At 33.6% G+C, this 15,059-nt stretch overlaps 1 protein-coding gene across 1 annotated transcript; it reads right to left on the bottom strand.

Moving 5' to 3' along the window:
* Window positions 1-7,008: 7,008 nt before the first annotated feature.
* Window positions 7,009-7,923, bottom strand: LOC308430803 (olfactory receptor 7G2-like; the record flags this gene model as incomplete). The annotated part of the gene is made up of 1 exon (XM_080930088.1): window positions 7,009-7,923. Exon 1 carries the CDS (start codon window positions 7,837-7,839, stop codon window positions 7,009-7,011), a length of 831 nt encoding a protein of 276 aa, XP_080786214.1. The 5' UTR covers window positions 7,840-7,923.
* Between the last annotated feature and the right edge of the window lie 7,136 nt (window positions 7,924-15,059).

The raw sequence follows: 15,059 nt of genomic DNA, 5'->3' as shown, positions 1-15,059 counted from the left end.
AGAAATGCTAATCAAAACAACCCTGAGAATCCACTTCACACCAGTTAGAATGGGTAAGATAAAAATCTCAGGTGTCCGCAGAACAGGGCTCAACCACCCACCACCTGGACCAACGGAGCCCCAGATATAAAGTCCTGGTGAGAAGGTGATCTGAGTAGCCAGGGAGCAGAGAGATCTCTGCTGAGCACAAACAGAAAGACCACTTCTGCCCTGCATGATTCAGGGACCAGGAACACAGCATTGGGACCTCTGTTCCCACCCAGCGGCTTTGGGATACAGAACAGGGCTCGGACCATCTTCCACCTGGAGCAGTGGAGATCCAGGAACACAGGCCACGTTCAAGGGAAAGGCAAGAACCTATTACTGATAACAAGATGGCAAGAGGAAAGCAAAAGAGCATATCCCAGGAAAACCAAGACAACGTGGCAACACTAGAACCTAGCTCTCCTATCACAGCAAACAGCAGAATGCAAAATACTCCAGAAAAAGAAGGCTCAGATATGAAATCCTGCCTCAAGATGATGATGGAGATCCTTAAACAAGAACAGGAGAAAAAGAACAAAGAATTATAACCTTTTAAAGAAGAAACAAAAAAAACACTCAAAGATCTCAAAGAACTAGAAGAAAACAACCAAAGAGATGAAGGAATGGAAGAATGAATTTAAAACAGAAATGGACACAATAAAGAAAACAAGCAAAGAGACGGCCCAAGAAGTAGAAATCGTAAAAAAAAAAAAAAAAAAAAAAAAAAAAAAAAAAAAAAAAAAAAAAAAAAAAATCAGGAGTCAGAGATGCAAGCATTTCCAACAGACTACAAGAGATGGAAGAGAGAATCTTGGGAGCCAAAGACAACATTGAAAACAGAGACAAAACAGTCAGAAAAAATTCAAAAAACCAAAAAGCTCCTAACCCAAAATATCTAGATCAAAGACACCATGAGAAGACCAACACTAAAGATAATAGGAATAGAAGAGGGAGAAGAATATCAACTAAGAGGCAGAGTAAATATCTTCAACAAAATTGTAGAAAACTTCCCTACCCTTAAGAATGAGATGACCTTGAGCATAAAAGAATCCTTCAGAACTCCAAATAGGTTGGAACAGAAAAGAAATTCCTCCCGACACAAAATAGTCAAAATACCAAGTGCCCAAAGCAAAAAAAGAATACTAAAAGCAGATAGGGAAAAAGGTCAGGAAACATATAAAGGCACACCAATCAGAATCACACCTGGTTGCTCAACAGAGATTGTGAAAGCTAGAAGAGCCTGGACAGAATCATGCAGACCCTAAGAGAGCACAAGCGCTAGCCCAAGCTGCTACACCCAGCAAAACTATCAATCACCATAGATGGAGAGATAAAGATATTTCAAACAACTTAAATTTACACAATATCTGACCACAAACCCAGCACTACAATGAATTATAGGTGGAAAACCCAATAAAATGAGGGGAACTACATCCTAGTAAAAACAAAAAATCTCCTAAGTAAGAAAACCAAAAGAAGAAAGAGACACAGACACAACTCAACCTAAAAGAGCAACAATAGTAGGAAACAGCAACCACTATTCCTTGATATCTATTAACATAAATGGACTTAACTCCCCCCCCCAAAAAAAAAACCAGGCTATGTATCAGACTGGATACATAAACAAAATCCAGCATTTTGCTGCATACAGGAAACTCATCTCAGATATAAAGACAGACACTATCTCAGAGTAAAAGGTTGGGAAACAAACTTCCATGCAAACAGCCCCAAGAAGCAAGGTGGAGTGGCTATTCTAATATCGAATAAAGTAAATTTCCAACCAAAAGTTATCAAAAAAGATAAGGAAGGACACTTTTTACTCATTACCAGGGAAATCTGTCAGGAAGAAATCTCAATCCTTAACATATATTCTCCAAATACTAAAGCACCCACATTCATAAAAGAAACCTTACTAAAGCTCAAAAAATACATTTCACCCCACACAATAATAGTGGGAGTCTTTAATACCCCATTCTCACTAATGGACAGATCATCAAACAGAAACTGAATAAGGACACTGCAACACTAGCAGAGACTATGAACCAACTGGAATGAATAGATATCTACAGAACATATCATCCTAAAGTAAAAGAATACACCTTCTTCTAAGCACCTCATAGCACCTTCTCGAAAATTGACCACATAATTGGACAAAGAACAAGCATCAATAAATATGAGAAGATTGAAATACTCCCATACATCTTTTCAGATCACCATGGTCTAAGGCTAGTCTTTAACAAAAACAAAGACAACAAAAGCCCACATACACATGGAAACTAAACAAAGCTCTGTTAAAAGATAGTAGGGTCAAAGAGGAAATAAAAAAAGAAATTAAGGATTTTCTAGAATTCAAAGTAAACGAACACAAAACATACCTAAACCTATGGGATTCAGTGAAAGCAGTACTGAGAGGAAAACTCATAGCTCTGAGCGCTTCCAAAAAGAAACTGGAGAGAGCATACATCAGCAACTTGACAGCACAGCTGAATGCTCTAGAACAAAAGGAAGCAGATACACCCAAAAGATGTAAAGGGCAAGTAATAATCAAACTTAGGACAAAAATAGACCAAATAGAAACAAAAAGAACCATTATAAGAATCAACAAAACCAAGAGCTGGTTCAAAGATCTCCACATTAAACCACATACACTGAAACTATTAGATGAGAAAGTAGGGAAAACCTTAGAACACATAGGCACAGGAGAAAATTTTCTGAACAAAACGCCAATGGCTCAAGCTCTAAGATCAAAGATTAACAAATGGAAATTAATGAGATTGCAAAGATTATGTAAGGCTAAGAATATTGTCAAGAAAACAAAACGGAAGCCAACAGAATGGGAAAAGACATTTACCAACTCCACATCAGATAGAGGCCTAATATCCAAGGTATACAAAGAACTCAAAAAGCTAGACACCAGAGAATCAATCAACCCTATTAAAAAATGGGTTACACAGTTTAACAAAACATTCTCAATTGAGGAATATCGAATGGCTGAGAAACATCTAAGAAAGTGCTCGACATCCTTAACCATCAGGGAAATGCAAATCAAAACAACCCTGAGATTTCACCTCACACCAGTCTGATTGGCAAAGATCCAAAACTCAGATGACAGCAGATGCTGGCGAAGTTGGGGAGAAAGAAGAACACATCTCCACTGTTGGTGGGGTTGTAAACTGATATAACCACTCTGGAAATCAGTCTGATGATTCCTCAGAAAATTGGACATAGTACTACCTGAAGACCCAGTTATTCCACTTCTGGGCATATACCCCAGAGACACTCCAATATACAACAAAGATACATGCACCACAATGTTCATTGCAGCTCTATTTATAATAGCCAGGAGCTGGAAAGAACCTAGATGTCCTTCAGTAGATGAATGGATACAAAAATCGTGGTACATTTACACAATGGAGTACTACTCAGCTATCAGAAACAATGACAACCAAATTCTTAAGAAAATGGTGGCATCTAGAGAATATCATCCTGAGTGTGATAACCCAGTCACAAAAGAACAGACATAATATGCAGTCATGGATAGTGGGATGCTTACCCTAGAGGCTTGGACTGCCCCCAGAAACAACTCACAAACTGTGTGAAAATCCAGAAAAAAAAAAAAAACATTAGGCTCAATCTTTACACACTAAGAAAATGTTGACTAATTCCGGGTTACATTCTGTTTTGCATGTACTTTTTTCTCATTGTATCTAGTAAGATCTTAATGCAGAGTATCAATTCTTTAAAAAATGCTTAAAAATTTGTACATTTTTCTATGTTTTTTTTAAATTAAGTTCTTTAATAAAAAAAAAAAAAGAATTAGGGTCAAAAAAAATATGAGGTGTCAGCAGGTGCTGTTGAGGGTGCCAAGAAAAAGGAACACTACTGTTGTTGGGTTGTAAGCTAGTAAAACCACTCTAGAAATCAATTTGGCAGTTCATCAAAAGATTGATCATAACACTACCTGAGAAGGAAGCTTTTCCACTTCTGGATATATACCCCAAAGATGCTCCAACACATAACAAGAACACATGCTCCACCATGTTTATAGCAGTCTTATTTATAATAGCCAGAAGATGGAGAGTTCCCAGATTCCATCAAAAGATGAATGGATACAGAAAGTATGGTACATTTACACAATCAAGTACTACTCACCTATTAGAAACAATGACTTCATGAAATTCATAGACAAATTTATGGAACTAGAGAATATTGTCCTGAGTAGGTAACTCAGTCACAAAAAAACACACATGGTATTCACTCACTGATAAGGAGATACTAGCCTCAGAAAGCTCGGAATACCTAATACCCAAAAAACAATTTGCAGATATTATGAAGCACAAAAAGAAGGAAGGCCAAAATGGGGATGTCTCAGTCTTTCTTAGAAAAGAGAAAATAACTCTCATAGAAGGAAATGCATGGTCAAACAAAATCTGGGGATCCATCACATATACATTGACCAAATTTAAGCACTATAGCTGGCCCCAAAAAGTACTTATGATCAGGATCCAGACAGAGATGCCCACTCAGAGACTATGCTAGAATCATGTAGATACAGCTGAGCATGATTGCAGATAACCATTGATCTGATCTCAAAGATTCCAGTGAGGTTTCTAAAGAAAAGGCTTAAGGAGTTAAAAGGGATTGCAACCCTATGGTAAGATAACCTTATTAACCAACCAAACACTTCAAAAATCCCATAGAGTAGAACACCAACCTTTGTGCACACTTTGAGAGACATATTGATCCAGTTGCATATGTAGCTGAAGAAAGCAGTGTCTAGCATCAAAGTGAGAAGAGACTTTTGTTCCAGAAAGTACATGTTTTCCCAATGTAGGGGAATGCCAAGACAATGGGTTGGAGAGGGTGATCAGAAGGGAGCGCACCTTTGTGAAGGCAACTGGATGGGAGAAGGTATGAGAGCAGGTTTGGGTAAAGGGATAACATCTCAAATGTAAATACAGAGTATCTAATAAAAAAAAGTGAGAAAAAAGAAAAGGTTTGATCCTTTAGTTTCCAAATAAAAATACTCATGGAAATTTGTATTTGATGTCTTGAATATTTTTAAATAACTTCACACACCATTCCCAATTCATCAATGTATATTCTTGAGATGTGTCATCTCTCAGTGGTATAGACAGTGAAGTTTAGAATACGATCCAGGAGATATTGATGAAGTGCTGTGGCTTTGAAATGTGATTGAGAATGAGAGAATATATAAGAAAGTATTTCATACTCGCAATTCTATAACACAACTAAAACTTTTAGAGAAAAAAAGAAGAAGAAGAAATCACACCCAAAGAATTACATAGTAAGAATCAATTAAAAACTTGGCTGAAATAATTAAGATTGAAATAAACAAAGACATACAGTGAATCTGTTAACAAATATTTGATTATGTAAGAAAATCAATATGATAGGCAAACCTTATCCAAATTAACTAAAAATTGTGTAAAGACTTTCCACACTAAATAATTCAGAAACACATAGAGATTCAAAAAAAAAGAAAGCAAGAAAATTAAAAAATCATACAGGGTATACTCTAAAAACTTCAACAAGTCAGGAAATCCAAAAGAAATAGAAGATTTTCTAAATACATTCAAAATACCTAAATTAGGTTCAGATCACCCTCCAAGTTTAAAGAGACATATATCTTGTAAATGCTAGTGAGATAGAAAGAGTCATTGTGTAAGTATTCTAATCAAAACAATCAATCAAAAAAACAAACATACAAATAACAAAAGGTCAGGGGCAGACACCTTTACTGCAGCATTCTGCCAGAAATAGAATTTCTCCTTTCTTCTAACATTCATTAGACATACATATATGAAGTTTATCATTTAATCAAATCAAAATTAATTAATTCTATTACATTAATTTTGAAAGCATTGGAGAGTTAACAGGATTATACATCATGCTAACTAAATAATAGATTTTGACAAAGATCTTAAAGATATAATTTTAAGTTCATAACAATATACTATATAGGTACCTACTAACAATTGGTAATTTCATCAATCATAGATAGTCAATATTTCAATTATGTTGCTTGCCTCATATTTGACTATCTTATTCTCACTAAAACTAAAACCTATTTTCATATAAACCAAGTTATTCATAATATCATTCTGAATTTATATTTTAAATATATATCTAAAGTAGTTATATTATGAGTACTATATTTTTGTATCTATCCCTATAACTCTTCCATGTTGTCAAACTTCCAAATTCACAATTTATTTTCTATTTTTGTCACATACACACATTCTTTCATATATGCACATTTATAAAATCATATACACATATATCTATAAATTGTGTGTGTGTGTGTGTTTCTTTGGGGGATGTCTGTGTCTGTGTGTGTGTGTGTATGTGTTTGTAAGTATGTGTAACACATGAGTTTTTCTAGGCTTGATCTATTAACCAAATAAAAAAATAAAGGTTTACATTTATTAATAAGAGTCCACAATTTAAATTAGGCTTGTTAATGATGAGCTAGTAACTCACATATCCTGTTTACATTAATCTAAGTTCTGCCACAATTCAAGTTACCTACCTCAAGTTTATATGTCTAATTTTCATTGTATTTCTATCCAAGGAAAATAATACTTCTTAAAGGAGCAATAGAAGCCATAGCCTCTGTTCTGGAACATATGGGACATCAACCGTAATTGAAATAGAGTAAACAATTTTTTCTTGTTAGTATATAATTCGTTAATTTTCATTATTTTACAATTAAAGATATATTCATATATGTAGTTTAAAAAATGACTCTCATTAAATTTACTAATATTATCAACGTTTATTAAATTCATAGGTTATTATCTAAGCAAGATAATATGTATTAGTACAATCTATAAGGTTGTGTAATATATGACAACATTTAACCTAACAGTAGAATTATTATTATAATTTTGTTAGGGCTAACCATCTATGAAGATAGAAGCTAGTTTTCAATAGTATCTACAGCTTTGTTTAATTACAGTGTTACAAAATCCCACCACTTAATTTCCTTAAGGCTTCTTTCATGTCTTTGTTCCTTAGACTATACACAAAGGGGTTCAGCATCTGAGGGACCACAGTATACAAAATTGAAGCCACTGCAGTCTTTGTAGTTGATTCAGTCATTGAAAAGCTGATATAGACCCCAATCACTGAACCATAAAACAGGGAAACAACTGACAAGTGAGACCCACAGGTGGAAAAGGCCTTGTAACTGCCTCTTATTGAGGGCTTTTTCAACATTGAATAGACAATTTGAACATAAGATAAAATAATGCCCCAAAATGGAATTCCACCAAATATGAAAGTTGCCATGTATATCACTATGTTATTGATGAATGTGTCAGAACATGACAGTTTGATCACATGAGCCAGTTCACAGAAGAAGTGGGGGATTTCCACATATGTACAGAAGGATAGTCGCAACACCAACAGACTATGTAGCAGGGCATCTATCATGCTACTGAACACAGAGAGCAAAGTTAACACAATGCAGGTGCTGGGATTCATCATGACTGTGTATCTAAGTGGATGGCAGATTGCCACATATCGATCATAAGCCATCGCTGCAAGAAGAAAATTTTCCATTCCACTAAGAAAAACAACAAAGTACATCTGTGTAAGGCATTCTGTGTAACTAATGGTATTGTTTTGTCTCTGGATGTTCACCAGCATCTTTGGGACTGTGCTAGTGATGAAGCAGATGTCAGTGAAGGATAGGTTAGAGAGAAAGAAGTACATTGGGGTATGAAGGTGGGAGTCAAGGCTGACAGCCAAGATAATGATGAGGTTTCCTAGCACTGTGACCAAGTACATGAAGAGGAAGATTCCAAAGAGGATAATCTGCAGTTCTGGATCATCTGTCAATCCCAGAAGAATAAATTCTGAAGCAAATGTTTGATTTCTGTATTCTATATTTCTGAAGAATATGAACAGAGGTTGTCAAAACAATGGTCACATCACCTATTACTGTGTTCTATACACTATAAAAATCCTTTAGGGATAAGAGCATGCATACTTCATCAAGGTTAAAATTTCACTTTCAGAGTTACTGCAATAGAAATATTATTAAATATATTGTAAACACAAGTGAATAATGAAGCATACGTCTAAGATTATCCAGTCTTTGTACTTTACACCATAATTAAATAGACTCTTTTTCCCAATCATCTCTAATTTTTCCCACTCTGATTACTATTACCTTTATTATCATTCCTTAACACAAATATTCCTCAACACATTTTAATATTTCATTACCCATTGGTTTTCATAATGGTGAGAATAAAATCCAAAATGATCACTATACATTTTGAAGTTGTTGCATATAGAAAAGAGTTTTGTAAGGAGGTGAGGAAATAATAAGGGCAGGAATCACACACAAAAGTGAGAGCTGAAGGACGTTTGTGAGTTATCAAAGTGTGTGGCATTGACAAAGAAAGAATGTGTCAATATGAGAATCAAAAACATAATTCGAGACAGTGAAGTCAGATTCGTTTTCCTTAATATTTTTCATAGCATTTTTATGTTACATTTAAATTATTATTGGCCAATAGAAAAAAAACTAAAAATGACTAGTAAACTTAAGCATAAAAAGAAATGCACAAGAGAATATCATAAATTTTTGATATGAACAGCATATAAAAACATGCATAAAAGAACCATAGATATACTACAGTGGATTCCCTATATTAGGGAAAAAAATACCACTCAACAATCATCATTTATAATTTAAAAGTGTTCTCTTTGTCCCACTCAAAGCTACTATGCATGTTTTTTTTTTTTTTTTCAGTTGTTAACAAAATGAGACCTTACTTGTATTAGATTTGAATCAGTGAAGATAAACAGATACAAACCAAACTGGGACAAAATAGACCATTATTCACCATAATGAAAACGTAGTCACATTTTTCTAATGGGTATATTCCCTGCCATTCTAACACTAATTTTTATCTCTAGTTTCCAGGATAAAAGAAGCAAAGGCAAAGAATTTCTGTAGGAGTGAGTTTTAGTGAAAGTGAACATCATGACTTTATATTTAGTATAAGCACACTGTACATGAGGAAGTTGAAATGTTTAATGTATGCAATAAGTAAAACAAATTAATAAAATGTATATATGTAAAAATGGTAAATACCAATAGTGAAAGCCTGATTCTGGTACTTTATGAAAAGGCATTAAATACTTATTAAATCAGCACAATTATTTTGAGTTTATGCAGGAAAACTAGGTGTGATGATGACCTGTCTTACTATTTACTGTACATTTTTATTAAACTGACATCTTCAATTCTACTTTATTATTTTTAACAACAGGTAGTGCACAAAAAAAATTTTGATGATACAATTTTTTCAATTTCATTTTTATTGATAATTTTCTATTCTTCATCTTTTAACTTCATCTCTCACTTATGTAATATACAAATTGTAAATCCATAATTAAGGAAAATATAATTGACAAGCATGGAGGAGAACAGCAGCGATCTGGTTGACTGTCTATGCTTTCTTTTACATATACTGAATTGTTTTACTAAAATTTCATGTTAACTCTGGTATTTGAGATCAATGACAATTTTTAATTATTTCAACATTTGTGTGCTTATTGTGATGTAATGTATTTTGAGACATTGTGCTGAGAAACTTAGATCTGATCTCTATTTTTCATGGTATGTGATTGCATCAAAATGTCCAGTGTTATCACAGATGCTAAGTTCAATTGGCATTGCTTTATGTCTACAGATATATGGTGAGTGAGGAAAAGAGAATTTAAAGTTGAAAAAACAAACTTTCTCTTTAGGTTCCCAAAATATGTAAATATGTTCAGATAATTTCAACATAATTTTTGCTAAAAATTGTACTATGATTGCTTAAGTTGTTTTAGTAAGAGGAAAGTTTTGTCTAATTTAACAAAGATTGAAAAGAATGTTAGGTGATTGTAATAATTAACAAATTCCCCATGTGCAACTTCATATTGCTAACATTTTTTGCTTGCATTTTTTTCACAGATTCAGATATAAGATGCTAGAAATCACAAGTAGATTAATTTACCTTGCTATGATCATTGTGAAGTAGAGAATAGTAAAATCATCTGGTGTTTGATGGACAGAGAACACCTATTGTTAGGAAAGGGAACACCTCTGTGTGAGACATTGAATTTATTCCCAAACACATAAATACGTATTGCATGTTTAAAATGTGTCTGATGAGTGAAGCAAGCCTCTTGAGTCAGGTTGTAAGAGCAGAAGATTTACATCTCCTATATCCCTAATGACTGATGTACCAACCATCTCATTAGATATCCTTTGGTATTATGTTGTTAATGATAGAAATGCATAAATTCATGAGACCTATAATAAAGAAGGTGTAACAATCCCAGCTGGAGGCCAATGTTAATCACCCAGTTTAAGCCTTCTCTTTCTCCTTAACTGGAATCTTACCCAGGTTATAGACTACTATAGACTGCCCAGGTTAAATGCTATTTACTGGCTAAATCCTAACTTTTATCTTTGTTTTGAAAAATGTCATATTTAATACTTATTTCTTCTTTTAAATTTAGGGATATAAACATATTTCCCTTTGTTTTTTAAAATTTGTATTTATTGAAATTTTATATATGAGTACTTTAACTAAAATATTACACACCTTCCAAGTTCTAATATGTGAACACAGTGAGTCTTAAATTTATGACTTCTATTTTTACATGTGCAGTTTACATGAAGTATATTTTAAATTTTAATAAGATGAATATAACATGATTAGGAAACTTAATAATGTGAATAACCATAATTATACTCCAAAAGATATTGAATACTTCAGCCCCTTTCTTCAATTTATGTATTTTATTAATTGTTTTAAACAGTTCTGTATAGTCGATTTTGTATAAGACATTGACATATGACTCAAAATTAAAATATAAAGAAGGCTTATGCAATCTATTATTTTGTAAATAAATATGTACCTAGTGTTTCAATATACCTTTGAGTTTCCCAAGATTTTTAATAACTTTTTAAGGTCTTTGTCCTAGAATGTCACTAATAAATCTTCTTACCATTTGTCCATCATATATAGGATTAATTTTGAAATTGATTCCTCTTACAATTTTGATAAACATTTCAGAAATTACAATGGCACATGGTAAGAAGCAAATGTAGATTTTAGCATAAATTTTTTTCTTGGGTTTTCAGAAATTTTAATCTATGAGCAAGAGACTGAACTGCAAATTTTTAAAGCTTTATCTTAAAAAACAAAGATAAATATACAGATTTTAAGTATTTATAAATAAAAGTATGCCAATTCCTTTTTTCAGTACTTGAATTTTTTAAAGTTTTGATAGTATGTGCATTAAGATCTTACTAGTTACAATGAGCATAAAGTACATGTAAAACAAGATGTAACCTGGAATTAGTCAAAGTTTTCTTGGAGTGTAAGACTAAGCATAATAGTTTTTCAGTTTCTTTGCTTATTTTGAACTTCATATAGTCTGAGTTGTTTCTGGGGTTTTCAGAACTTTCTGGAGTTAGTATCCGAAAATCGGTGACTGCATATTGTGTGTGTTATTTTGTGACTGGGTTATCTCACACAGGATAATATTCTCTAGATGCATCCATTTTTTAAAACAACTTTATTTTAAAAAAAAAAACTCCAGAAAGCTCTGAACACTCCAGAAATAACCCAGAGAATGTGTGATAATCAAGAAAAAAAGAAAAAAAAAGAATATATCTTAATTAAAACAGAATTGTATCGCATCCCCCTATCCTTCCTACAGCCCCTCCCAGTTTCTCTCTTATCTCCTGAAATTAATAACCTCTTTTCCCATATTATTGAAACATATATACATATGTGTATGTATATGTACCCACAAATACATAATTACAACCTTATAAAAATGTATTTGTATACTTTTATGCAAAAATGCTTAAAATCTGTACATTTATCATTGTTTTTTAAAATAAAGTTGAAAAAAGAAATCCATGCATTAAAAAAAAACACAGCTTGTTTCTTGGGGCCGAATGCTTGGAAGTTTTTTTTCCCAACCTCTTACTCTGAGATAGTGTCTGTCTTTGTCTCTGAGATGAGTTTCTTGTATGCAGCAAAATGCTGGATTCTGTTTATGTATCCAGTCTGATAGCCTATATCTTTTTATTGGGGAATTGAGTCCATGTATGTTAACAGATATTAAGGAATAGTGGTTGCTGTTTTCTTCTATTTTTTTCTTTTAGAGGTAGAATGGTGCCTGTGTTTCTTTATTCTTTGGGTTTTCTTGCTTACTTATTTTCTTGTTTTTAGTAGGATGTAGTTTCCCTACTTGTTTTTGGTTTTCCACCTATAATTCGTTGCAGTGCTGGGTTTGTGTTCAGATATTTTGTGAATTTAGTTTTATCTTGGTCTCTACATTTATGGTGTTTGAAACTTTTGCTTGGTATAGCAGCTTGGGCTGACACTTATGTTTTCTTAGGGTAAGCATGATGTCTGCCCAAGATCTTCTAACTTCCATAGTATCTGTTGAGAAGTCGCGTGTGATTCTGATTGGTCTGCCTTTATATGTTACATGACCTTTTTCTCTTACTGCTTTTAGTGTTCTTTCTTTGCTTTGGAGACTTGGCATTTTGATTATTATGTGTCTGGAGGAATTTCTTTTTGGTACACTCTGGAGTTCTATAGGCTTCTCTTATTCTCATGGTCATCTCATTTTTAAGGGTAGGGATGTTTTCTTCTATGATTTTGTTACAAGTATTTACTGTGCCTCTTAGTTGATATTCTTCACCCTCTTCTATTCCTATTATCCTTAGGTTTGGTATTCTCATTGTGTCCTGGATCTCCTGGACATTTTGGGTTAGGAGCTTTTTCGCTTTTGCATCTTCTCTGACTGTTTTGTCAATGTTTTCAATGTTATCTTTGTCCCCTGTGATTCTCTCTTCCATCTCTTGTACTTTGTTGGAAATGCTTGCATCTGTGACTCCTGATTTCTTTTATAGGTTTTCTACCTCCATTGTTGTCTCTTTTGGTGTTTTCTTTATTGTGTTCATTTCCATTTTAAATTCCTTCTTCCATTCCTTCATCCCTTTGGTTCTGTTTTCCTCTAGTTCTTTGATTTCTTTGAGTGTTTTTCTTGTTTCCTCTTTAAAAGTTTCTATTTCTTTATGCTTTTTCTCCCATTCTTGTTTAAGGATCTCTATTATCATCTTGAGGTATAATTTCATGTCTGAGTCGTCTTTTTCTAGAGTGTTTGGCATTCTGCTGTTGGCTGTGATGGGAGAGCTGGGTTCTGGCATTGCCAGTTTGTCTTGGTTTTCCTGGGGTAAGTACTTTTGATTTCCTCTTGCCATCTTGTTGTCTGTTATTATATGTGGTCTTGTTTTCAGTGTTTGGTTCTACTATATACCTGGCCTGTGACAATGGATCTCTGCTGTTCCTGGTGGCAGATGGCCTGAGGGCCTGTTCTGCATGCATGGATCCTTCAGTTGGAAACCATTTCCCTAATGCAGAATTCCTGCTCCCTTGAATCAATGGGGGGTGGCCCACTTTCTGAGCCCAAGGCACAGACCTCTTTGTGGCCCGGCTACTCATAGCACTGTCTCACTAGGCCTGTGTCCCTGGATCTCTGCTGTTCCTATTAGCAGATGGTCTGAACATCTGTTCTGCACCTTGAACTGCATTATGACAGTAGTAATTAGAAGAACATCAGAGAGAACAAATTTATATGTCAACTAGAAGCAGGTATACACACATGATATCAATACATGAAAATATTTTTAGGTATGAAACTATTTTTAAGCCATAGAGGCATGAAACATTTATGAGTGTTTGCTGATTTTGCAGAAAATTTGCAGCTATTTTTTTATTATAATATGAAAATGGTTTTTACAACCACCTGTAACCCAAAGCCATAGAATGGAAAAAAAAATCCTCATGCTTCAATAACAATCTGTACCCTTAAACAGATACCGTTACCAAAACTCAAGCTTATATAAATAATTAAATCTAATAATAATTTTCTTAATAAAATTTTTACAAGTGAAACTCCCAGGTTTTTAACTCTCTTATAATCTCCTTTTATTAAGATTCTTGGATAACTTTATTTTACAATTATAAGACATGTTTCCCAAGTGAACATAAACAAAAGTTTAACATGGATATCAGACTTTCAGAGTCATAATTCATGATGATGCTCAAAGGTCTTTTGGGAAGAAAAGATGAGGTCATTAATTGTAATTTACAACTTGGATACAAAAAGAGCACAATGGGCATGGATGAAGTGTTTGGAAATCTGTAAGGAAGTCCCTACCTGGTTCACACTCCTCTTCAATAATCAACATCTCCCATTTTTCCTAAATAGCTAATAAATGGTAACCAAAAACTTAATCTTCCTTATATAAGTCATATCTCCTAATTTTATCTAATCTTGCCACCAAATAGACACTGAGTACTCCAATATATTAGGCAACAAAAACAGTTCTCTTTCAACCAAACACATTCCACTCCCTGTCACTAATCGGCTTACGACTATATAATAACGTAAAATGCATTTAGCCATTATCCATTAATTATTGTTTTTCAATTTCAACTCTGCTTAAAATTGCAGACATTTGTAACACTCAACTTCATTGTGTAATGGCTGCTCCATATACAATGAAAAAATCAAACACTTTCTAAATATAATAATAACAAAGAATAATCTTTAACATTTCAAAGTGGAAAAATAGGTCAATATGTTAGACAGAAAAATGTTGGACAGAAAATGACCAAAATCCAATAAGTCATTCAACAAATATTATAGCTCTATATCTGATTTCAAAGGACTTAGAAGGCTCTGCCTTATTGGCTTTTTTTTTTTTTTTTTTTTTTGAGTTTATCACAACTCTATCTCTTGAGCTGATTTCAATTATTGCTTGCAAGTCTTGTGGCAAATGTGTCAAGGCTCTTGAAACTTCAACATCTTTGGTTCTCCAGTGAAATCTAGGCTACATTTTATTGTCATGAAGCAATGGACTTTCAATACTTCTTTGCATAAACTGTACTATCACAGGCCTGACCTCCTCA

The sequence above is a fragment of the Micromys minutus genome (genome assembly GCF_963924665.1).
Source record: "Micromys minutus genome assembly, chromosome: 16".
NCBI classification, from domain to species: domain Eukaryota; kingdom Metazoa; phylum Chordata; class Mammalia; order Rodentia; family Muridae; genus Micromys; species Micromys minutus.
This window is presented reverse-complemented; position numbering and strand designations above follow the sequence as displayed.